The 25,799-nt window shown below is 49.0% G+C and overlaps 1 protein-coding gene across 1 annotated transcript in view; it reads left to right on the top strand.

Annotated features, from left to right (window-relative positions):
- The first annotated feature begins 1,232 nt into the window (after nt 1-1,232).
- ADORA1 (adenosine A1 receptor) overlaps nt 1,233-25,799 on the top strand; it is a 33,128-nt gene continuing 8,561 nt past the window's right edge. Inside the window, exons 1-2 of the mRNA XM_061185517.1 lie at nt 1,233-1,251; nt 1,674-2,016. Coding sequence (XP_061041500.1) covers nt 1,676-2,016 — 341 coding nt within the window. The 5' untranslated portion in view covers nt 1,233-1,251; nt 1,674-1,675. The remainder of the gene's footprint in view (nt 1,252-1,673; nt 2,017-25,799) is intronic.

The raw sequence follows: 25,799 nt of genomic DNA, 5'->3' as shown, positions 1-25,799 counted from the left end.
CACACGAAGAGGTGACACTGATGTAGATGACCTTGTGAAGCTAGGTCACTTCTCTGAGCCTCAGTGTCCTCTTCTGTAAAATGGAAATTACCAGATAGAGGAGAAAGGAACACAATTACTCAGGATAGAGCCTGCAGAGCAATGTGTGCTGGAATATGCAGGGGCTGATTTCATGGGAAAGCAGGGTTTCAGGATTGAGGGGTCCGGGAGTGTGCCAGGACTTCCAACTGACTGTTGGGGGAAATGGAGAAGGGGGGCATCCTGGAGTCTTGCAGGTGAGATGCCTTGCTGTGACAGGTGGAGGGATCGCTGACACCCCACATGTGAGAAGAGAGGGAGAGTGAACACAGGGAGGCTGCACCGCTGTCCACTCTTGAGACAGGATTCACACATCAAACCCTACGATAAGCTCACATTTCCCAGCTTTTCTCACCCAGAATCACTGCCTTTGTTTAGAGGAGGGGATGGGGGAGGAGATAGAGGGCCAGGAGGGAGGGGCCCCGCGGTGCCGCCGCCGCCCCCACCCCCTCCGGTTGTGCGGAGCTCGACTGCCACTCAGCTCCGGCGCCGTGGGCGACGGAGGCGCCGGGTGCCCGAGTCGAGTCCCAGACAGCTGCCATCCCTCTGGACCTGACAGGCTGGCCCTGGATTCTTCAGGCATCCCTGGAACAAGAGGCTGCCCAAGGCGTGGAGCTAGGAGGGCGCTTGGACAGAACCGTTCAGGTGGCTAGGAGCTCTGCCAGCTTTGGTCACCTTGGGTAAGTCTGTACCTCAGTTCGCCTCCGGGTCATCCCCAGTGGGGATGCAGGAAAGGGTTGAAAGAGGCGACTAGAATGCCCCCTTGGGGCAGGGTGTGTGCGAGGGTCCCTGGCAGAGCCGGACCGGGACCGGGGACTGCTAGGAAGCAGGAGCCAGCAGTGCCTCTGGTGGGTGGGCGCAGGGCATGTGTGCGCTGCAAGCTGGGGAAAGGGGACCCCGCACCCTGGCTTGGTGCTGGGCTCAGTCCTCCAGACCCACGTCTGCCAGACCAGTCCCAGGTGCGAAACAGGGGCGCTACCTCTTTAAAAGCGTCGGGGCTGAGCCTCTGCCGCACCATGTGATTGCCTGAAAGGCCGGGCTAGGAGCTCTGCGGCGGGAGCCTGGAGGACTGTGAGCTGCTGCGCGCGGTGCTGAGAGCCCAGCCCTGCCTGGCGCGGCCTCAAGCCCTGAGCGGCACCAGGTGCCCGGAACTTTGGGCACCGCCTCTGGGACTCCCTGGCCACCAGCAGACAGGATGGTGAGCTCCCTGCATCCTGTTCTGTGGGCATGGGCAGGCAGAGCCAAGCACGGGGGACCCCTGTGGGGTGAGTGTGTGCTGGGAACTGCCTCACACCTGATAAAAAAGCCAGTGGAGGAGTGAGTGCTGCTATTTTATGTTGTCGAATGGATCCTCTGGGATTGATAAGGGGAGGGGACAAAGATTCGGCAGAGAAAGGGTTAGGGTACCCCACCAGCTTGGGCAGGCACTAGATGTGCCAAGTGGGGCACATCTCCAAAGAGCAGCTGGACTTCCAGAGCTGCCTGGGTTCCCCTCCCCCTCCCAGACAGGCCTTCCCACCCCAGGCTTCCGTGACCACAGGTGCTTGCCTCCTGCCCCTTGGTGCCTGTCTGCTGATGTGCCCAGCCTGTGCCCACCATGCCGCCCTCCATCTCGGCCTTCCAGGCCGCGTATATTGGCATCGAGGTGCTCATCGCCCTGGTCTCCGTGCCTGGGAACGTGCTGGTGATCTGGGCAGTGAAGGTGAACCAGGCACTGCGGGATGCCACGTTCTGCTTCATCGTGTCCCTGGCAGTGGCTGATGTGGCAGTGGGCGCTCTGGTCATCCCACTTGCCATCCTCATCAACATTGGGCCACAGACCTACTTCCACACCTGCCTCATGGTCGCCTGCCCTGTCCTCATCCTCACTCAGAGCTCCATCTTGGCCCTGCTGGCAATTGCTGTCGACCGCTACCTCCGTGTCAAGATCCCACTCAGGTGAGTCCAGAGCAGCTGAAGGTACCTGCTGTGCCCCATGCTGGGTGGCTTGAGGGCCATCTAGAGAGGATAAAAGGTAGAGCATAAGACCCCAAGTAAGCCGGATAGGCTCTGGGCCATTGTGCCCCAGCCCTCACTCTGCCTTCCTCTCCTCTGCTCTGCAGTATCAGGCTGAACTGAAGTTGAAGCAGGAGGGGGCTGGGTGGCTGGAGGAATGTGAACCTGGCAGTGCTCAGGACCCCAGAGCTGAAGCTCCGCTGTTCTCCTGACCCGGCCAGGGAACCTGAGGCTGCCTGTTCAGCCTGGCCTGGGGGGGCGGGGGTAGGGGGGTGGGGGCGGGGGTGGGGTGGACAGTGAGCCCTGGTTGGGAATGAGCTGATCTCCACCAGTTTGAGGGAAGTGGAAGGGGCAGAGCAGATTGCTAGGGTGGGCTTAGGGTGGCACACCACGGACAAGAGTGCTGCTTCTCTAACCAGACCTGGGAAAGCTTCCTGAGGATACTCTTTCTTGTTCTGCAGATACCCTTGTGCTAGCCAGCTCCATGCCCCAGGGCTGTCCTGTTGAACCCAGACAGTCTGCTTACCTCTGCCCAACTCCCACTTATGGGATCTCTGTTGCAGGCAGGAGGAGGCAGGCTCTTAATGTTCCTGTTGTGTTGCAAAACCATGTTGTGTTTCCGGTCACAGCAGAGGTGCTTATGCTGTGTCCAGGCAGCACCAGGGTGGGTGACCTAATAGTGGCAGTCCTGTCATGCAGGTGTCCAGTCCACATTGGGGCTCTTTCCCTGGGCCTGCCAGGCCATAATCTTGTCACCAGGCAGTGCCTGGGCCACCAAGTGCCAGCAAATGCCTGGGCACACTGCCAGTGCTGGCCTCACTGGGACATTCTTGTGAGGTGTGCTTGCCCCCTCTTTAAATCTTCTCACCAGTAGATTCCCTTTCTACTGCGGAGTTCTAGACGTCTTCGGCACCTGCTGTCCCTGGAGTAGCTTCCATAACTGGGACATGGAGTCTCTGGCCTCACCTGACAACTTGCCCAGGCAGGCCTAGGCACCCATGTTTCTCCTGTTTGCATTACATTTGTACACATTTAATTTTTCAAAGATTTTATAATGCACCATGTTTTTCCTCTTTTCATCATGATCCTATAAGGGAGGTGAAGTAGGAGCTGGTAAAGGGGAAACAGATCCAGAGAACCTCCTGAAGCTGGTTGGGAGCAGAGCCTTGATTCCACTGCTCCCCTTCCTTCCTGATTCCCCCAGTGTCCCAGCCCCCTGATGGCAGTGTTTCTGCCCTGTTTACCTCCTTCACAACCTCCAAGTTTCCCAGGGAAGGTGAGGTGAAGACTGCTGCTCAGGGGAGAAGGGAAGACAGGGAAGGCAGCCCAGAAACCCTGTAAGCTCAGCCACTGAGGGGCCTTCATGCTGCCATTAGCCCCAGGTTGTGGCTGGGGTATACCAATGAACCTGATTTCAACCCATTAGAGTGGGCTGGGCCTCTGAGCCTGGCGATTATAACAAAGTGTTGCCACATTAGGAAAGTCATGCAGATATGTGAATATAGGAAGGCTGCTTAAGAAATCTGGTCTACTGAGTGGGTGCCAATGCAAACCAAAGGCCTGGTCATGATGTAACAGAGGTTACGGGCCCACAGAATGTGCCCTCCTTGTCCTGTGGGGATGGCGATGGCTGTGCTGGCAGAATTGCAGGCTCATTCTTCCAGAAGACAGCTTCTGTTGCTCCTTGCTCCAGCCTTGAGGAGCTGGGGGTCTTTAAGAGCTGTTGTTGGAGGGCCAAGGCAGAGGTATGCATAGAGGCTAAAAATACAGGCCTGGGTTCAAATCCTTGCTATGAATTCCTAGCTGTATGACCTTGAGAAAGTCACTTATTAACCTCCTTCAGTTTTAACTTACACGTCAATAAAAGGAGACATTAATAATAGTACCTTCTTCCTAGGATGATTGGAAGAATATAATAAACTCCTACATATAAAGCACGTGGTACTGTATAATGCACTTGGCGTTATATGCAAGCCGTAAGTGGTAGGTTTATTTTGTAGTTTTATTATCATTGTTAACATATGGCTCAAAGTGGGTCTGAATAGGCAAGCCCTGCACCCCCACCCCCCCACACACTGATGCTCTTACATAACAACACATATGCCCTTATACACATGCACGCACACATGGGCACACATGACACACCACGTTTGCAGGGAGGTGTCAAAGTACTGTTAAGTTATATTTATACATGTTTTTCTTCCTTGCTAGATTGTCATGCCTCAAGTGCAGCGACCTGGGCAGTGACCACATTTTGTTCGTTTCTACAGATTCTCCAGAATGCCTAGCATAGTGTCTGGCGCATAGCAGACACTCAGTAAATGTTGATTGAATTGGATGAGTTTTCAGAGCTCACACAGTTGAGCCTCGGGCAGGCCTTCCAGGGGTCTAACCTCTAACCATCGTGCTGTGGTCTGTATCTTCCCAGCATTCTACCTCAGGGCCCTGACCACAGCTGCCCTTATCAGCTCAGGTGGCTCCTTCAGAGCCACACCCCAGCAGTGCCTGAGAGAGGAGTCTTTCTCCTGAGTTAGAGAAAGGCTGCTGGGCCTAGCTTCCAAAGCTGGGATCCTGGAGGCTGGGCTGAGGTGACGGGTCACTCCAGGTCCCCCTGCAGGAGGAACAGCTTGCGCTGCTGCCCTCTGGGCAGCTGGAGTCAGCAGGCTGCTGGGTCTGGGAGAACACCTTTCTGCCGGAGGTCCCCAGGTGCCTGGCTCCCTGCCCTGACAAGCCAGACAGAGGTAGATGTGGCCTGGGAACCAGGGAGCAATACTGCCCAAGCATTGGTGAGGCATGTATGGGGCATTCAGTGACAGGAGTCAGCTGGGCCCCTCACCAAGCAAGGCATGGTTTGGTCAGGCAACTACAAATTTTATTTCCTTCCACTTGGCAGAAAGCCAAGAGAAAAAAAGGTTCACATCGTGTAGTGTGATCCAGTTACAAAAAAAAAAAAAAAGCTTAAATTGTTGATTCATCAATAACCTGTGGTTATTTACATGTATTTTACAGGTTATTTGCCTGGCACCTCCACATGCTTGGTAATGGATACCCCATCCCCCTCAGCTCCTACTTCTAGGGAATCCCTGGGTTTTCTTGGTGGCACTCTGTGCCAACTTGATACCTACTCCAGGGGGCTTGTTATGGGGAGGAGTGCCACTCCCTGACCACCACAGCCCTCTCTGTGAGAAGGAGACCTGAGCAAGGTCTGTCTGTGACTAGGTGGGTTGGTGTGGGGTGAAGGGGTGATGGGTATTTGAGAGTCAGAAATACCTGAGTTTGAACCTTGCTGTTACAAACTAGCTGTGCAACCTTCTTGGATAAGTTATTCAATCCCTGAGCCTCCTATTCGCCACCACACCCCCTGCCACCGTCTGTTAAATGAAGGGACTGGATTCTGGATTCGAGGTCTCTGAGGTTCCTTTCAGCTCTAACTTTCTATAGTTCTTCCTTACCATGACTCTTGCCAATACTGTGTTGAAATCCTGGGAAGATTGTGTTGTGTTTTTAAACTCCTAGTGGTTGTGAGCTAGGCACAATGCTATATTTTTATATGCTTTATCTCATTTAATGCTCATAGTTTCTTGCTGGTAGAGGTTATTGTTATCCCCATTCTAGACACGTCTATAGATACACTGAGGTCTAAAGCTCAGGAAGTTTCAGTAATTTTCCCAAACATCTTATCAGGAGTCAAGACAGGATTTGAATCCAGGTCTGTCTACCAGAGATGCCTTTAACCAGTGAGCCCATATGTGTTTTGAATCAGCCTCGAGAAGCTATAGGATTTATGGAGCAGTTTCCTCACGGCTGTCAGCGGGGGTGATATTTCCCCTCTGATTTTTGCCATGGCCTCTGCACTCTGCTCCAGCCCATGCTTGGTGCCTCTCCCTCCCTCCTCACCTTCACTCCAGTGGGCAGTTGAGCCCCTGGCAGCCCTGCCTCTGTCCACAGCTGGAGGCCTGCCCAACTGGGCTGCTGACCAGGGAAGTACAGCAGAGTGTGGGGGAGGCCAGACTGCTGGACCAGAGCTCTGGGAAAGAAATCTGGTAGATTAAGGTATGTTTGCTTTTAGGCATCAATTTAGCCCTCTCCCCCCACCCCCCAGCTAGCCTGGGCTCTCTAGTGGTGCCATCTGCTTTCAGCAGAGGTAGGCCATCTCTAACTCCTGTATGGATGGATTAGTCATCGGCCTAGAGTGGCTGAAACAGAAGAGGAGTGATAGCAAGCCCTGATGCCCAACTCCCTCACATTTGGAGAAGAGGAAACAGAGGCCCAGAGTTCCAGCATGTTCAAGGTCACTCAGCCACAGCCTCTTTTCTCCTCCTAATTCTGACTCTTGCTCCCCAGCCTTTGATGTAAAAGGCTTACCTGCAAGGAATAGAACAGAGAAATTTCAGCCTCCACAGGTTAAGTCAGCAAATTAGTGGTGGGCTTACAGGGGGAAAGTGATGGAAGGATGTCAACTTTGTGATTAAAAAGGTAATTTCTTTGTTTGAACTAGGGATAGCCTTCAGGTGGGTTATGCTAAAGAGCACTCTGGGCAATCCAGATTAGTATCAGTGGTGAAAGCTTCTCCCAGCTGACATTGGAATGGCATCTAGGAAGCCTCCGAGTGCTTTAGGAGTGCTGCTTGGAAGCAAGGGAATGGCCAGGCTACTTTCTGAAGAACCCCTCTACCCAGAGGTCATGGGGCAGAGCCTTGGAGGCTGTGTTGTGTTTGATATTTGATATTTATTTCCAAGCATAAAAGCAATCTATGTTTATTGTTAAAAATTTGAGGAATATAGAAAAGAATAAAGATGACAAAATAACCAGTAATTCTGCCACCTGCAGATCACTACTGTTAAATTTCTGGTGTTCCAGAAAATTTTCCCACATAGATAGATGATAGATAGATAGATAGATAGATGTTAGATAGATAATTATTTTTACATAGTTGAGTGCATCTATGGTTTTTATATCCTATTTTATACACTTAATGTTACATTATAATCATTTCCCCCATGTCAATAAAGAATATTTTCTAAGGATTTTTATAATGGTATAATATTGGATTGTCTTTTTATTCATCTTTTAAGTCTTAGCTAAAACAGCCCCTTCTTAAGGAGGCCTTCTCTGACCCCCTCCCCCGCTAGACCAGGTTCATTTCCTCTGTTAGTTCCTCTGGGTGGATCTATTTTTCCTTCCCCATCTCTCCTGGCCCAGGTAGTTTTTCTGGGCTTGGTAAGCACCAAAAGGGCCAGGACCACATCTGCTCACCTACCTATGTAACCCTCATGCCTGGCACAGAGTAGGCATGCTATAAACATTTTTTGAATAAATGATTATCATATTTTATTGACTCATTTTTATAATTTTGACTAGATTGTTACTGATTTTTAATTTTTACAAATAACACTACAGTGATACCCACAATTCACATTGTTTGTAGGATCAAAGCCAAGCCTAGAACTTTGGGTTTTGCCTCCTAGTAGATAGCACAGCTTCTGTCTGTAAGGATTTTCTTATAAGGTTAAATATTTCCCAACTCCCTTTCCTCCAACTCTCCCTTCTCCTCCTGCCCAGTTTCACCAAAACTGCAAACCCCCAGAGGTGCACCTGGCATTTCTCTGCCCATTTGCCCTTCTGGGCTAGGTAGGGCAGGACTGTCTGGCCCCCAAGTCTAGTCCACATTGCCTAGTCTCTATTCCCTGAGGCCTGGGCATCCTGTTTCTTTGCATCTTAGTGAGGAGAGCAGTCCCTAGAGTAGAGGGCTTGGAGTATGGTACTTCCTGGTTGGCCTCATTTGGCAGGATGGGCACAGAACAAAGAGGAAGGATGATACCTGGCTCTTTGAGCTGCATGAATCACCCCTTCAGCCTTAGCCTCCTTCTTAACTCAAGCCCAAAGGAGGCTACCAGCTCTGTAGAACAAAGAAAAGGCTGGCAGTTGATGGTGGGCTGGGATACAAAGGGGAGGTGGGCAGGTGGGCCTTGGCATTCATGTCCCCTTGGAAATACTGGCTTGTGGGTGGGCAGGGAGACAGGGACAGCTGGCAAAGGGCTTCCCTGACCCAAAAGATAAAGGAGATCAGGCATCTTATCCTGCAATGCTCCTCACCCTGGAAGTTTTTTCCTTAGCAGGATTGCAGAGAGCTGTTCAGTTAGGGAGCTGGTGATATCCATTTATCTATTTCATAAACATACTTTGAGTACTGACCATTTACTGGGTACTTTGTGGGGCCTGGGGATACAGAGATGGGCAGTCTGGTCTGGTCTCTATCTCTGTCTGGGGGTGCTTAGACACTGTTGAGATTGTGGATTCCCACAGACCAAGGTGGCCAAGTAGAAACTCCCAACCTGCCTTTGGTGGGAGTGGGGGTGGCTAGAGAGCTGAAAATCAGCCCCTGACACCTTGCAGTGCTTGGGCTGGGCATCTGGACCCAACTCCACACCCACTCTCTGCAGCCCTGGTCATGGTGGAGAGGGCCTTTGGGACTGTCTTCCTGCCACCTGCTTTCAGAACTTCTCTGTTCTTTGGGAGAGGAAAGCAACTGGTCACCCTGATTTGTCTCCACACAGGGCCCTAATATAGAGAAATCTGTTCATTCATTCATTCAGCAATACTTATTGAGTGCCTCCTATGTGCCAGGCATTGTTATGGGTACTTGGGATACATTCATTAACTAAACAAAGATCTTCATGGAGGCTGCATGCTAATGGGTTGGTGGACAGACACTAAATAATAAACATAATACCTAATATGTAGAGTGTTAGAAGGTAAAATAAAAAGCAGGGCAAATGGGATCGGGAATGCTAAGATGGGGGTGGGGAGAAAGGTTTGCAATTTCAAATGGGGTGGTAAGTGTGGCTTCCTTGAGAAGGTGCCATTTGAGCACAATCTTGGGGGTGAGGAACTCTGCCATGCAGATACTGGGAGAACATTCCACACAGAGGAAATAATTAGAGCAAAGGTCCTAGGGAAGGAACGTACCCAAAGTGGTAGCAAGGAGGTCTGTGTGGCTGGGATAAAGGGGGAGAGTGGTTGGAGATAAGGCTGGAAAGATAATAAGCTGCTGGCTTGGAGGCTACTGGAAGGACATTGGCTTTTACTCTGAGGGAGATGGGGAGCCATTGCAGGTTTAGAGCAAGGAATTGACATGATATGACTTAGGTTTTAAAGGCTCACTCTGACTGCTGTGTTGAGAATATGCTGTAGGGGCAAGCAGGGGACTAGTTAGGAGCTACAGCAGTAATTCAGACAAGAGAAGAGGGAAGTGGCTTGAATCAGAATGATAGGAAGCAGAGGAGGTGGTAAGAAGTGATTAATTCTGGATGTGCATTTTCAAATTTTAACTTTTTATATCCTTTTTATTGAGGTAAAATGTTCATACAGTACCTAAGTCTTAAGTGTATAGCTCAATAAATTTTTGGCATATGGATGTATCTATGTAACCACCCCCCAGATCAATATTTGGAACATTTTCAACACCCCAGAAGGTGCTTTCCAAAGGTACTTTCCAAAAGGTAACCACTATTTTGACCTTTATCCCTATAGATTGATTTTGCCTTTTCTTGAACTTTTATAAAGGGAATTGAGTAGTATATACTCTTTTCTGTCTGGCTTCTGAAGCTTAAAATTATGTCTGAGATTCATCCATACTATTGAGCGAAATAGTTGGTTTTGCTTGTTTGTTTTTGTTTTGTTTTTTCTCATTGCTGTTAGAATTCCATTGAATGAATGTGCCACGATTTTTAAATTCTGGATGTATTTGGAAGAAATAAAATGTTTTCTTATGGATTGGATGTGGGGTGTGAGAGAAAGAAGAGTCAAGTATGACCAAACTTTTAGTTCTAAGCAACTGGAAATACAGAGTGTGCATTATCTGAGGTGGGAAAGGCTGCAGGTGATACAAGTTTTTGGAGCAATAAAAGGAGTTCAGATTTAGACACGTTGAGTTTGGTGTATCTGTTAAATACCTCAGTGGAATGTTGAACAGGCAGTTGGATGGATATACAAGGATGGAGTTCAGGAGAAAGGTCTGGGCTGGGGATGTAAATGTGACAGCCATTGGCATGTAGATGGTGTTTAAATACACGAGGCTGGATGAGATCCCCAAGAGAGAAAGTAGAAATAAAGAAGAGGATGAAGATGATATGATACTATACATAGAAAATCCTAAAGACACCACCAGAAAACTACTAGAGCTCATCAATGAATTTGGTAAAGTTGCAAGATACAAAATTAACATACAGAAATCTGTTGCATTTCTATACACTAACAGTGAAGTATCAGAAAGAGAAATTAAGAAAACAATCCCACTTACCATCGCATCCAAAAGAATACAATACCTGGGGATAAACCTACCTAAAAGGCAAAAGATCTGTACTCTGAAAACTGTAAGACACTGATGAAAGAAATTGAAGATGACACACACAGATGGAAGGATATACCATGTTCTTGGATTGGAAGAATCAATATTGTTTAAATGACCATACTACCCAAGGCAATCTACAGATTCAGTTCAATCCCTGTCAAAATACTGATGGCACTTTTCACAGAACTAGGTCAAATAATTTTAAAATTTGTATGGAAACACAAAAGACCCAGAATAGCCAAAACAGTCTTGAGAAAGAAGAACAGAGCTGGAGGAATCACACTCCTTGACTTCAGTCTGTGCTACAAAGCTACAGTAATCAAAAGAGTATGGTACTGGCACAAAAACAGTCACATAGATCAATGGAACAGGATAGAGAGCCCAGAAATAAACCCATGCACTTATGGTCAATTAATCTACGACAAAGTAGGCAAGAATATACATTGGAGAAAAGACAGTCTCTTCAATAAGTGGTGCTGGGAAAACTGGACAGCTACATGTAAAAGAATGAAATTAAAACATTCTCTAACACCATATACAAAAATAAAGTCAAAATGGATTAAAAATGTAAATGTAAGACCAGATATTATAAAACTCCTAGAGGAAAAACATAGGCAGAACACTCTTTGACATAAATCGCAGCAATATTTTTTTGGATCCATCTCCTAGAGTAATGGAAATGAAAACAAAAATAAACCAGTGGGACCTAATTAAACTTAAAGTCTTTTGCACAGCAAAGGAAACCATCAACAAAACAAAAAGACAACCTACTGAATGGGAGAAAATATTTGCAAATGATATGACCAATAAGGGATTAAGAGCCAACGTACATAAACAACTCACACAAGTCAACATAAAAAAAAAAACAAACCCTGATTAAAAAGTGGGCAGAAGAACTGAATAGACATTTTTCCAAAGAGGAAATGCAGATGGCCAAAAGGCACATAAAAAGATAATCATCAGGGAAATACAAATCAAAACCACAATGAGATATCAACTCACCCTGTCAGAATGGCTGTCAACAGAAAGAACAAACATAACAAATGTTAGAAAGGATGTGAAGAAAAGGGAACCCTCCTACACTGTTGGTGGGAAGGTAAATTGGTGTAGCCACTGTGGAAAACAGTGTGGAGGTTTCTCAAAAAACTAAAAATAGAACTACCATATGATCCTGCAATTCCACTGTTGGGTATATATCTGAAGAAAACGAACACACTAATTCGAAAAGATACATGCGCCCCAATGTTCATAGCAGCATTATTTACAATTGCCAAGATATGGAAACAACCTAAGTGTCCATCAACAGATGAATGAATAAAGAAAATGTGGTATATATATACAATGGAATACTACTCAGCCATAAAAAAGAACAAAATTTTGCCATTTTCAGGAACATAGATGGATTTGGAGGGCGTTATGCTGAGTGAAATAAGTCAGAGAAATACAAATACTGTATGATATCACTTATATGTAGAATCTAAAAAACACAACAAACTAGTGAATGTAACAGAAAAGAAGCAGACTCACAGATATAGAGAACAAACCAGTGGTTACCAGTGCAGGGGGTGGGAGGGGTGGGGGCAATATAGGGATGGGGGAGTGGGTGTAAGGTTTAAAGGTGTATTGTACAACATGGGGAATATAGCCAATATTTTGTAATAACTGTAAATGGAAAGTAACCTTTCAAAATTGTATAAAAATTTTTTTAAAAGTTTAAGAAAGCAGAGGAGAGGACCAAGGACTGAGCATTGAGAGTTTGGGGAGAAGATGAAGCACCAGCAAAAGGGACTTAAGGAGAGCTACAGATACAGGAAGAAACCCAGAGCCCCAGGTGTGGTGTCCTAGAAGCCAAGCAGAGAGTATATGAAGGAGGAGTAAGAGATTGGCTGTCAAGTGCTGCCAATGGGTCAAGTGAGATGAGGACTGAGAATTACCATTGGATTTAGCAAGAGCAATGTTAATAGAGTGGTAGGAGCAGAAAGTCTAGTTGGAGAGGGCTCAGGAGAGAAGAGGAATGGAATTGAAAACAGCTGGTGTAGATTACTCTTTTGAGGTATTTTGTTGCAGAGCATAAAGGCATGGGGCAAGAGCTGTCAGGAGAAGTGGAAACAAGGCATTTTGCTTTGTTTGCTAAGAAGGGACATTAGTATGTCTGTGTACTGACTGAGACGATCTAGTAGAGAGTGCAAAACTAATGATAGGGCAAAGGATAGAATTTCTGGATTGATGTCCTTATTTAGGCAAGCAGGGCTGGGACCTAGGGCAAACACAGGGATTGGCTTTAGAGGAGCCTGGAGATCATCTAAGAGGCAGAAAGGCAGAGTATGTGGGTGCTGGTAGGTGACGTTCTCTTCGGAGTGTTTCGGTTTTCTTAGTGAAGTGGGAAGCGAGGTCATCAGCTGAGAGGGAGGAGGTGATGGAGAGAGTAGCAAGTGTGAAATAATTCTTTAGGAAGTAGGAGAAAGGCTAGACTCAGAAAGTCTAGTATAGTTGGAGGCAGCATTAAGGGCCCACCTGAAATTCGTGGTGATAAATTTGAGTGTTCAGATGCACAGGCCCAGGCATGGAGGAGGCAGCGAGTTCACTCCTTCACTAATTCAGAAGCACCAGATTCCATGCCAGGCATTAGGTATCTTATCATGGTCAAGAAGTCGGTCCTGATCCCTGCCCTCATGAAATTTAGAGACTAGCTGGGAGAGAGCCAAGACACAGATAAACAAGGAGGTAGCTACAATTACACCTTGAGAAGTATTTGAGGAAGGAAGCCATCCTGGAATTGACTGTGCCTGGCCCTTGTTGGCTTCTCTAAACCCTGTGTCAGTCCAGCCCTCACGGGGCCCAAGGACTAAGGTAGGGCCTTATAGGCCATGTGGTTCATGGTCAAGAGTTTGGATAGGATTCTAGGTACACAGTGAAGCCTTTGAGTGCTTTAAGCAGGGAATGACATAATCCAGATTACATTTTTAAAATGTCAAGTCCTTAACAAAATATTAGCAAATCAAATCCAGTGACACATAAAAAGGATAATATATCACAACCAAATAGGTTTTATTCCATGTTAGAGTTAGAACCAACTGGTGATGGACTGGAGGTACAGAGTGGGAGAAGGATCAAGTATGACTCTCCAGGATTAAGGGTGAAGCCACGGGGTGGATGGTGGTGCCATTTCTGGAGATAGGGAAGGGTGGGGAAGGGAGGAATAGGGAGAAGATTCAGATCCTAGTAGGTACTCAAGTGGTAGTGATATAACGGCGGGTCCACTGGTGGTCTCTCTCTTGCTCATTCCCCAGCTTCTGTCCCTTCATGTGGTCCAACAGATGGGCCCCCTTTTGCCTCACACAGCACCAAAGAAGGAGTCCTTCAAATGTCCAGCAAGTTTCCTGGGTGCCTCCAGCTGCTCCATCTACTGTTCCCACCTCACTTCTCAGGAGGCTTTTGGCTTTCTTAGGCTGAAAGCACAGCAATAAGGACATGTGGCTATGGGCTCCCTAAAACTTCCAGAAGGAGACAGAATAGTTGGGGGTTCGTCCTTCTTGCCAGGCTTTATTCAGAATGAGACACAGTATCTTCTGTGATAGCTAAGGCCCCCCAAGTCTCTACCCATCCTCAGTCAGGTGGGCACTCTCCCTAGATACTCTGTGCCTCCACAGCCTCATTTCCCACCCTCATCGCTGGAACCCACTAGTGGCCTGGCACTGGGGATTGTGTTAATCCCCTGCACAGTGGTCATTCCTCCCCAATTCCGCAGCAGGGTCCTCTCACAGCTGCTATATTGGGCACTGGGTGGCCCAGTTTCAGCTAATGCAGCAGAGAAGATGGTCAATCAATAAACAGGCAGTTATCAAGTATCGGCTCCAGCCTAACCCTGATGGGCAGAGCAGGAGGGCTGGGGGAGCCCCAAGGCTAGCATAGGGCACACAGGGACGGGGTCTCTGTCACTCTGGACTGCTTGGTGGAGCACTGTCAGCTCCTCTGTGCAGAAACTATCTTCTGCCTTGTGTAGCAGAGAAAGCTTTGCAGTGCAGTTGGTGAGGTTGGTGCAGAACCTGAGGGCCAGACCTTGCAGCTCTCACCATGCAGCCTGCTCTCAGAGTCCACAGGCTTCCAATTCTCTGCTTCCCACCCCTGGGAGAGCAGGGGCTGAGACTACAGCAGAGCAAGAGCTACTTCTTAGCCCTTTTTTTCTAGCCCAACGGAACCAAGAGCTCTGATGCACACCCACCCAACTGGAATGGAATGTACCAGGCAGTGATTCTCTTGGGGGCACCAGAGGGAAAGGTCTGTTGGAAAAAAGCCCCTCTACCCCAGATATGTTTTTTCATTTTTTTATTGAAGTATAATTGACTTACAATATTAGTTTCAGGTGTACAACATAGTGATTTCATGTTTTTATACATTACAAAATAATCATCAGGATAAGTCTAGTTATTGTCTGTCACCATACAAAGTTATTACACTATTATTGACTATATTCCCTATGCTGTATATTACATTCCCATGACTTATTTTACCCCAGATATTTTTAATGATCACCTTTTCAGAGACACATCTCTCTCCCCCTGCTTTATGGAGGTATGCAAGTGGAATGAAGGGTAAGAGCAGTCTCCCCAGACAGAAAGTTCAGGTACTTGGAACTGTGTCATCTTGGAGTAGTTACCTAACCTTTCTGAGCTTCCATTTCCTCTTCTGCAAAACAGGCTTCTTAATACTTCCTCTAAAGGTTGTAATGAGGCTTAGGGATGAGATACATTAAGGGGCTGGCACATAGTAGGCACTCAGCAAATGGGGGCTGTTACTATCGTCAAATAATCCAAACTTGGTTCTCACATACCACTTGATGTTGTGTGGCCACTGTAGTTCCACTGGGACAAGTCCTCATCGAGATGAGTTGCATACTCTGTGAGAGCAGGGTGTGGTTCTCTCCATCTGCCTCGCTCATTGTATTTCAGTACCTAACAACACATGCCTGGCTGGCACTTAGTAGGTGGCTGGATCAGTGTCTGTGGGGGGAAGGAAGCCTTAGTGGGGCACATTGAGTAGCCAGGTAGAGAAGAAGTTAGTTGGATATTTTACATTCACCCACAGAGGGCAAACGCAGGTACTGGAGAGTGAAGGGTTATTTCATTAAAACATCCCCAGGAGATGAGAGGAGTAAAGGGTCTCGCTCAAGCTTACCTGGCAAGTTAGGGGGGAGTATTCTGGCCTCCTGACCCCCAGCTCAGCTCCTGTTGGTCCCCGTGCTCCTGTTTCTATGAGGAAAGGGTGTGAATAGTCCCTCCTGAGCTCTGCTTGTCTTCCCAAGGCCTTGTCCAGCCCTTCCTGGACGGTTGGCCTCTGAGGGAGCCGAAGCAAGGGCTCCCCTGGGGGCTGGCAGCTCTGTAAATCCTCTCTGGGGAGGAAGACATTCAGTGTGTTTGGGGACTCGCTGTGCTCAGCAGACACACCTGCCATGGTGGCCCATCCTCTGCAGAGTAAATACAACACCCCCTACCCCACATTATGGGCTCCTGGGGCTGCCATTCTCAGATGGCCCAGCAAGGGCCAGGGAGAGACGCAGAAACCGCTCAGAGCGGCTCTGTCAGGCCCAGGGGCTGACAGTCTGGGAGCAGCCAGCAAGCCAGAGAGGGGTGTGAAGGCATGATGCCTTCCCTCTGCCATCATCACCTGTAATCATGACAGGAGGCCACGGTGGCTTCAGGCTCTTAGTGGGGGGTGTGTGTATGTGTGTGTGTGTGTGTGTGTGTGTGTGTGTGTGTGTGTAGGGAGCTATAGCTTTTTATTTTTAAAGGTCAAAAAATTATATCCTGGGTTTTCAGACCTTTCATTCAATTCTGCTTGCTCACCCCTGCCCCCGCCCATCCCAGTCCCTCATTCAAGGCCTAGGGAAGAGTCCCAACAAGGCTAATCTCTTTCCTGTTTGTGCCCCACCCAATCCTCATGCCCTACCCCCACCATTAATCTTCCTTGACGTAGGAACACAGTTTATATGTTCAAGTTAAGAAATGTTTTCTGACAACACAAGTCCTGCCCTCAATGGCACAGACCCACAGTCTCTTGGGCAAGACTGACAATTTACCAGCTGCCACGCAGCAGGAGGCCTGAGCAGGCCTGGCCCACACACAAGCACACAGGGCCAAGGTTGCTCCCCCAGTCTAAGATGCTCAACCCCACCCCACGTTTTACCTGTGCTCAAAACTCACCTTCCCTGCCTCCTAGCCAGTTACATCTTAACCTGTCCAGGCCTTGGAGTTGAGGAGGATGAAAGAAGGATGTTTAACATCTAAGAAGACCATGTCTTAAAAATACACACACACACACACACACACACACCTCTCAGAAATGTGTTCCCTTTTCTTTTCTAATTCCTACTCATTCTTTAATAGTCAACTCAGATGACACCTCCTCCCGAAGCCTTCCTTGTTTTGGTGTGTTTACAGCTCCCCATGCTCCCCTGTAACACAGCCCTTGTCAGATTGCACCAAGGTAACCTCCTTCACTGGCCTGTGAGCAACTTGAGGGTGGGGTCCAAGCCTATTCAACTCTCCTTCACAGTGTCCAGCATAGTTTCTGCCCATTTTTGGTATCCAATGCCTGACCAATAAATGAATGGTAATAGTAGCAAGTGACTCTTGAACACCTAATATTTGCTAGGCCTTTGCTAAATACTTTATATGGATTCTCTTATTCAAATCCTTGCACAATTTTATGAAGAGGCACTAATAGTATTTTATAATAGTAATAATATATTCCTATTTTCCACATTTTCTGAGGAAGCTGAGGCTCAGAGAGGTTAAACAACTTATTATTAGTCACACAACATCTAAGTGTAATTGGAATTGTTGAACGAACAATTGAATGGATGAATGAAGAGACCTGCATTTGAGCCTTGACTCCAGCCTTACTGCTGGGTGATTTTGGGTAAATCACTTACCTCTTTGGGTCTCAGTTTCCACACCTATAGAATGGGCACAATTCCTTATCCCTACTGCAGAGAGTTGTCTATAAAGCAGTGCTCTCAGAAGAGGAAAATGGCTGCATTGTTCAGGGATGAGTTGGTTCTGGGTGTGTGTGGGGAGGCTCCCAAACCCCCACCCCAAGCTGTCCTCTGGCCTGCAGAGTACCACCCAAGAGCTGGCCTGACTGCCTGGCACTGAGGTGGCAGAAGGAGCTAATGTTGGCTGCCGGGCTATGGGTACCTGAGTGGAGCAGAGACCTGAGAGAGACACAACTACCACCGGGAAGTGAGGAGGATCAGGAAGTGGGTGCTGCCGCACGCCTGGCAGAGGGGCTGAGTTTGTCTTTGGAGCTGCCGTTTAAAGAGAAAACCTCTTCCCTCTTCCCCCTTGGGTGTCGTGCCACACTGTCTACCACCTGCTCGAGCTGTAGACAGCTCTCCTGGCTGCTGGGAGACGGTCGTGCATCTCCAGCACTCAGTGGAGTGGAGGCTCCACACCAACAACTCCCTGACCACACGAGGTGGGCGGGCGCCTTGGGCCTGGTGGGGAGGGAACTCACAGTGACTGGATGTGCAGGCTACTGCTGGGCTTTAACTCCTCCATGACGGGCAGCTCCAGGGCCTCAAGGGGTCTGCCAGGAGCGGTTGTCACCTCCCACTGCTGAAGTCCACACAGGCAAGGAGGGGCCATTCTCTAGGCCGCAGTCTTCCTGTCAGAACATGGCCTGAGTCTGAGTTCGGTCTACTGTCAAAGTTTGAAGAAAAAAATGTTCAAGGGAAACACTTGGGAGGAGAATCAAGGACAGGGGAACCCCCTCCCAAACCAGGGAGACTTGATCCCCCAATTCACCCAGTACAGAGGGAGACCCGGAGCCGGGAACTCAGAGGCTGGAACTCAGTCTGCCGCTGTACCCATTTGGACAAGCCACCTCACTTCTCCGGAGCTGCATCTTCCTCAGCAAAGGGGACTCACAGTCCCTGCCTGACTTCTCAGCGTTGCTGCAAGGATCCAGCACGCAGTGTGTGTGCTGAGTCTGAGGAAAGCAGGGATGCTGAGAGGCACAGAACTCTGAGTGCCTTAGGAGTCAGGCTGGCAGTGTTGGTCTCCCAGTCCTGACTCTGCTACTTACTTGTTCTATGATCTTGTCCAAACTCTCTGAGCCTCAGTTTTACATGTGTAAAATGGAAATAATGACATCTTCCTCATTGGATTGTTGAGGGGATTACACGTGAAAATAATGTAAACCCACCATCTCTCTCCAGTATCACAGGGGCTTGTTCTTCCCCTTTCCTGCTGTTTCATGGGAGGGAAGACAATGGATGGATAGCAGCATGCACACGTGTGTCTCTCTGTCTCTGTTGCAGTTGGGGTGGACAGTTAACACAGCCACCCTCCACTGTGGCTTGAAAGGTTCCTTTACGTGCATGCCATGGCCTAATGTTGGTGAGCTCCACCTGGGGAAGTGGCCGTGGCACGGCTCGGAGGTGCATAGAGCCGTATACACAGGTGAGGCGTGCTCTGTCACTGTTCTGGGTACAGTGCCTGGGGCACCTCCCTCTCTGCTTCAAGCTCCTCCATGAGTCCAGGGGCTGCCTGACATGAGAGGATCCTGAGGAAGGAGACATGTGGTCTGGGGGGAGAGGGAGTGCCTGCCTGCTGAGTGTCTCCTCAATGTCGGGAACAGTGATGAGTGCCTTCTTTGGTAGCATGTTTAATTTTATTTAGCCTTGCAAGGCTGGTATCAACACCATTTTTACAAATAAAGAAATAAGAGAACCGGGGAGGTAAAGGAACTGGAAAATAGTTATCCAGCTAGTAATTAGCAAAACTGGGATTTGAACCAGCTTGCCAGATACCAAAGTGAATGCTGTTTGTGATATACCCACTAACCCAGGCACTTTCCTCAGGGATTTCCAGACTGTGGGGAACCACAGCCCCTGTCCTCAGAGAGCTTCTAGGCTAAGATGGAGGCAGAACACAAGATTTTGCAGTTAAGAGAAATTGGCACAGGCCGAGCTAAGAGGGGCTGAGACTTCTGGGACAGAGGCTGCTAGTGGGCACAGGCCTGGCCTGACCTGCCATCTGGTTTCCTTTAGGCCCTGCCTGCTTTCTCTCAGGTTCTAGGGCCTGCATGTGCTCATTTGCACAGCTACCTAGATCACAAGTGCAGGGAAGCTAAATCAGGAGGTGTTGCTAACATCATGGCAGCAGAAATAATCCCATGAGGTCTGTGGAAGTGAGAATGGAGGAGGTGGGCTAGAGAGGCAGCCCAGCTGACCCTGGGCTGGGTCCTAGGGCTGAGTGTTGTGAGGGATTCCAGGAGACCTTCTCTGCCACCCACAGGTAGCATGCATCCTGCAAAGAGCACTGGGCCAGATTCAGAGGAACCTGGGTTCAGTCTCAGCTCAAACACTAATCAGCCAAGCTATGGCCTTGGGCACTCACTGAACCTTCTTGGGTCTCTGTAAAATGGCAGCAACAAAATCTGCCCTGTCTATCAGGCAAGCTGAAATGCTTTGTGAGGAGAGCTGTGCCGCCCCACTATCATTTCGCTGAGGTGGGGAGCCTCTTGCCTTCCCTTTTCCCACCCTGGCTCCCTGCCTTTCCTCTCTCCATATGGTGGAGGTGGCTGTCCATTAACAGAAACAAGTCACACAGGTGGTTTGCAAGGGATCTGGCAGGGATTTGAGTTCCTATTTCCTGCAGGATCCAAGACAATGCCTTTCCTTTTTCTGGGCTCCTCAGACAGCCTTCTCCCCAAACAAGGGTGGGGAGGGTTACTTCTGGGCCAGCATTAGGCTGAATGCCATTGGGCCTTGCTCCTCACACACATTGCAGTCTGAGAAGCTTGGACGATAAGGGGTACTGGGGAACATAAGACTATGGTCCCTATTCTCAAAGTCCTCACAGCCTCATGGGGATATTATTGTGTGAAACACAAAACCCTGGTTTGGGAGGCGGCTGACCTGAGTTGCAGTTCCAATTCTGACCACCAGCTATGTGACCTTGAGGGAGTTACTCAGTCTTCTCATCTGTGGAGATGCTGCCTTCCTCCTAAGATGATTGTGAAAAGAGGAAAGGAGAGACTGTATGTAAAGCTCAATGCCAAGTTGTTACTATAGGAACACTGGGAGGTGGGCTAGGCAGATATCAGCTCCATTTTAGATGAGGAAGCTAAGATTCTGAAAGGTGATATAATCTGCTAACACAGCAAGTTTGAGTCTGATTAGAGCCCAGGCCCTCTAATGCCTGTCACATGCCTGCCAGTGTTTTGTCATCTTGAGCCTTTTGCTTCCTTGGCCAACTGGTGTGACTCTGTTGGAGATAGTGGGTACCAGCTATGGAGGTCAGGGAGGGAGAGTTTTGGGTGGTCAGGCCTTTGTGGGATTTGAAAGTTGGGGACCCTAGAGTTGGACCTTCCAAATGCCCCAGATTGTTGGTATTAATATCAGCTGGGTGAGGGAGGCCACTTTGGTGTCCCCACCCTGTGCCTGCAGTGCCTGTCCTACCTGATTCTTGCCTGGTTGAGTCCCCAAGGCCCATTATTGTCAGCAATCTGCATTTTCTTTTTTGTGGCTCTGAGCACAGCACTTTGAAGTTTTTGTAAATGGTGTATGGAAAAAAAAGGCTTTGGTATAATAAGCTTCCTCCTCTCCCACATACATCATAATGTGAGATTCCCACATCGAGGGTCGTGGCAGATGTGAGTGATTTATTGGGCTTTGCAGAGTGGCAGAAGTGACTGAAAATATGGTCATTGATCAATGCTCAGAGAAGCTGCCTTGCCAGGCCCCTGCTCTGGGATGCTGCCAGCGGCTCCATGCTGCTCCATTATCCTGGCGCAAATCACAGGGGTGTAAGGCAGCTCCCTGAGAACAGACTGTTCCCTACTTCCACCCAGGGACAGCTGTGAGGAGAAAGGCTGGTCTTGTAGTTAGAACCACCTAATTAAGTGGCTTAATGTATTAAGCTGGGTGACTTATAATGCAAAGTGACTGGGTGACTGGGACAGAAACTTGGAATGGAAATCTCAAGGATTCTATGGAAGGTCCCTCATCTGGGTGGGCTGGGTGCAGGGTCTTCTACCTGCCAGGAGGGATGTTGTGGAGAGAAGCAAAAAGCTTCAAAGTGGCTTCCTCTTACCCTCCTTCCTACTTTATTCACATTTAAAGTGGTTATTGATATCACTGGATTAATGTTTACCATGTTGGTAACTTTTCTATTCATTGGGTTTGTTGTTTGTTTCTCCCCTACCTTCTCTTTTCCACCTTCTCTGGTTTTAATTGAGCATTTTATATGAATCTATTTTCGTTTCTAAAAATATTATTGTGTGCCTACTGTGTACCAGATACCATGGTGGGTGCTAGGAGTACAACATTGAACCAGACCTGACTCCTGCTCTTGGGGGACTTGCAGTTATATGCTCAGGGAGGAAACAAATAATTTTACTGATTGTCCCACATGGGGAAGAGGAGGGCATCAGCTCCCACCTTGATCCAGGGGATCCTGCTGCATGCTGTCCTGGGCAGGGGACTCTATGCCCAGCCTGTATCTACCTGGGCAAGACTGGGTGCTTCCCCACCTTCCACTGCATCAGGATCCTCCTTATCCCCAGCCCATCTCTGGGGCTGGGGCAGAAAAGAGGAGGAAAACCTGGAGCAAATGCAGGGCGTTGGAGGGGCAGGGTGGGGCAGGGCTCAGGGCTGACAGCTGTTGCTAAACTCTTCTGCATGCTGCTGCCTGAGTGGCTGCACTGGTTCCTGGATTGGGCCTGGCCTGCAGCTTCATGTAAATGTTCCTGCACACTGTGGGGCTCAGTGAATAGGCATGTGTTGGGACGTAAGACAAAGAAAGCAACAAGAGGCACCAAGGAGGGATGATGGGAAACTGCTGGGTACTGGGGTTCTTACCACTGTTATCTGGGCTCCAAACTCCACCAACCTGGATGTGAAGTGGGGAGAAAGTCCAGGACCTGGGAGAATACGACTGCAGCTTCTTCCAGGTCGCAAGAGCAGGACTGCCTTGGGTTGTGGTGCAGCAAGAGGGACTGAAGTTAGATCCTGGGTAGGACTTTCTGATATAAAAGTACAAGCTATGGAATGGAGGGAGGCCTGAGGGTGAAGGTGGGACCTTTCTTTGGAAAGAGGACAAAAGTCTCCCTGTCCTCTCTGTCCTCCTCCCACATCCTGCCATCTGTTGCATCTTTTCTAGAATAGAGGGCTAGATGCTATGAACTTTAGGGAGCTCTGAAGACCCAGGCAGCTAAAGCAGAGAAAGAACCCAAGCCCTATGAGAGCAGTTGCCTCCTCAGGGCAAGCATCCCTGTCCCCCAGGCCATCCCCTGTGACTCCAGGCTCTGGGCACTAGGGCACTGGGTCTGCTGTCTGGCTCTCAGTGGACCACTGCCTTTGGGCTGCTCTGGAATCTGTATATTGTCTCTCTGGCCAGAGTTGGATCATGGTCCCTTGAGGGAAACAGGCCTTCAGGCAGATGTTGAGTACTCTGTGGTTCCAGATAGGCCAGGAGATATGCAGAAGGGAGGTGGGAGAAGGGGCATCATGAGCTCCCCCTGAGTCTGCCTCCCCGGTCTCCAGTCTCTATACTGGCCACTTACTCAAGAGAGCTTTACTGCGCTTAGCCAGGAAGTGTGGCTTCTCCAGGGCCCTGTGTGGGGTCTGTGCTGGGCTCAGCAAGCTCCCACATCCCTATCTGCTCCTCACCCAAGACTCAGATGCTAGGCAGACAGATCAGGGAACACAGACTAATTCTGTACGAAGGTTGAGTTAGGTAGGAGAGCTGAGTGCAAACTAGATACTAAAGCCATGTGACCAGTCTTTCCAAAGTGAAACAAATAACTTTTTGTTTGTCTGTGTCACTGCAACCTGTTTTGTATCTCTTCAGGAGCTGACTGTATTTTCTGGGGGAGTCGGGGACATCCTTGGGAGAGGGGAGGTGATAACAGTAGGCACCAGTTGCCACTATTCACAGAGGGGCCTCATGGTCACAGTGAGCCTGCCAAGCAAGTCTTCTTGTGCCATTATGCTGAGGACAAAAGCAAGGCTCAAGGAATTTTTACTTGTTCAAGGCCACAAGCTGTTAACTGGTAGAGCCACAGCTTGAACTCAGATCTGACTCCGCAACACTCTTCATTCATTCCTTCATTCATTCACTCACAACAAATATTTATTTCTCTTTCCATTCCATGTTGCTCCCCATCTTCCTCTCCATGGGGCACATAGCTGGAGCATGAAATCCTTAGAGGGGGGGACTCCCTTCTGGGGAGTTGTATGTGCCTCTCAACTACTGCCCCTGGGCTCCCCATCCCCAAACTGGATTTTGGTGTTCCCTCCCTCCACTAGTGCCAAGCTCACCTCTTCGTATCAGATGATCTGACACATTTCAGAAGAGGGGAACTTGACCTGCCAGAGCTTGGGAAACATCTCATTCAGTCCTACATTATCCAGATGAGGATAGAGATGCCCCCAAAGGAGAGGAGTTTCACCCAAGGCCAGCTCATTCCCTCCCAACAAAGCCTGGAGCAGAACCGAGGTCTCCTGGTTCCCACCACAGTGGGGTGCTCCAAGGGAGGACTGCCCTGCTCTGGGGGTCTTCATGTCATTGCTGTCCTTGCAGGCACCTTGATGGGCAGTGTGGGCCCCCTGCTCTCTCGAGGCTGGGGAGCTCTGCACATTTCCAGCTCCTTCCTGCCCTCACCCTCTTGATGTGCCAGCCAGGCTGCAGGATTCCCTGCCACCTCTTAAAAGTGACCACTATCTGCAAAGACCAGAGAGGCTGGTGGGGAATGATTCAGTCAGCTCTCTTTTCCTATAATGTCAGGTCTTTCCACTTAGTTGGAAAAGAAATTTGACCCCCTTTACCACAATGGTCATCCCAGTAAGGCCTCACTGCGCCAGCCACTCATAGGTCATTAAATCCATATGCAGACAGGATAATTTTTTTCCATACCGCCGAATGAGTCAGAAAGTCTACCACAGCAGGTGGGGTAATTTGGCCTTGGTATTTTCACCATCCTGGCCTTACCCCAAGAGCTGGAGAGAATCAAACCTCAGAGCAGGAAATGGCCAGGAATGCTGAGGTCTGGGTCCAGTTGTCCTGAGTTTACAGTTCAGGTCAGACACCCTCCTCCCTGAAGACCACCCTGTCACTGGGATGTGGGGCTGCACTGGTCTCAGGAGTTAGAGGACTGGGGCTGGGGAGGAGGTGGCTGCATCTCAAAATTACCTAGGGGATTATGTCAAAGTGCAGTCCCTGGGCCTCCCATTGCCTGTGTGGGGACATTTTGATATGCCCCGGACTGCGGGAAAGGGTTGGGGATTGTTGGCAAGTATACTTTGAAAATATGCCTTCCCCAAACCTGAGAACCTCCCTCCCTACACTACCCCCTGCAGCCTCCTGTGGATCAGGTGCACTGAACAAATCCCAACCCCTCTTTGTAAGGATGAGAGGATGCAACCAGAGAGGAGAGGGGCTTCATCACAGGCACACAGGCCTGAGGTAGAACTTGCAATGTCAGTTACCTGTGCCACCTTTGAGTCTGGGGTTGATGCCAGGAACTTTGGCCTTGTATGTTTTATTTAGCCTGGGCTGCTCTCCCATCAGACTGGGCACTCCCTCTGCTCAGGGGCTGTACCTTCCCCATCAGATGGAGAACTCCTTTAGGTCAGGGGCTATGTTTTTTCTGCTCACTCCCAGATTCAAGGAAGGGGCTCTGAATCTGAAGCAGGGAGAATAGAGGATGTTCAGAATAGAGGACGCTACTGGGTCACATACATAGACATAATTGTTTTTCCCACCAGGCTGTTGAGTTGTTTGTCCTCAGAACATGACCAGGAGTTATTTCCAAGGCCCATTACACTACTAGCCTAACTAATTTATCCAGCTCTGTTCTTTCAAGGAGTTCAGTGTCTGGGCCCGCTCTCTATAGTTCTGCAAACTAGCCTTGAGGGTGTCCAATGGATCCCCCTTTCGGGGATTGGTGACACTGATATTTAGAGTTGGTGGGTGATGCCACAGGTCCTGAAGCAAGCAAGATTCAAGGCAGGATTATTAGGACCCAGACATCCAGGTCCCTCCCCAGGGTCCCTGATCCAGACTCCCCCGGGGAATGTTACCATTAAATATTTGGCCCCTGGAGTGTGCCCAGTGCCTTTGATTGTATCCGGTTTCCTGTTTCCTTTGAGAGGGAGAATTTCTCTGAAGGAAGTGGTTTATAGTCCTAAAGCCTTACTTCCCTGGTCTTGAGATCCAAGTTTCCAGTTACAACTAGCTGAGATCAATGATAAGGAGGGAGGCAAGGAAGGAGGTCACCAGAGCTGTGGAAAATCACTCCTTCTCACAAGGCAAGAAAGTGGGAAGGGAAGATGGAGGATTCAGTCCCAGACTATCCAAACTGCACG

The sequence above is a fragment of the Eubalaena glacialis genome, chromosome 3, assembly GCF_028564815.1.
Source record: "Eubalaena glacialis isolate mEubGla1 chromosome 3, mEubGla1.1.hap2.+ XY, whole genome shotgun sequence".
Taxonomy (NCBI): domain Eukaryota; kingdom Metazoa; phylum Chordata; class Mammalia; order Artiodactyla; family Balaenidae; genus Eubalaena; species Eubalaena glacialis.
The sequence above is the reverse complement of the archived record's forward strand: the minus strand, read 5'-3'. Positions and strand labels throughout refer to the sequence as shown.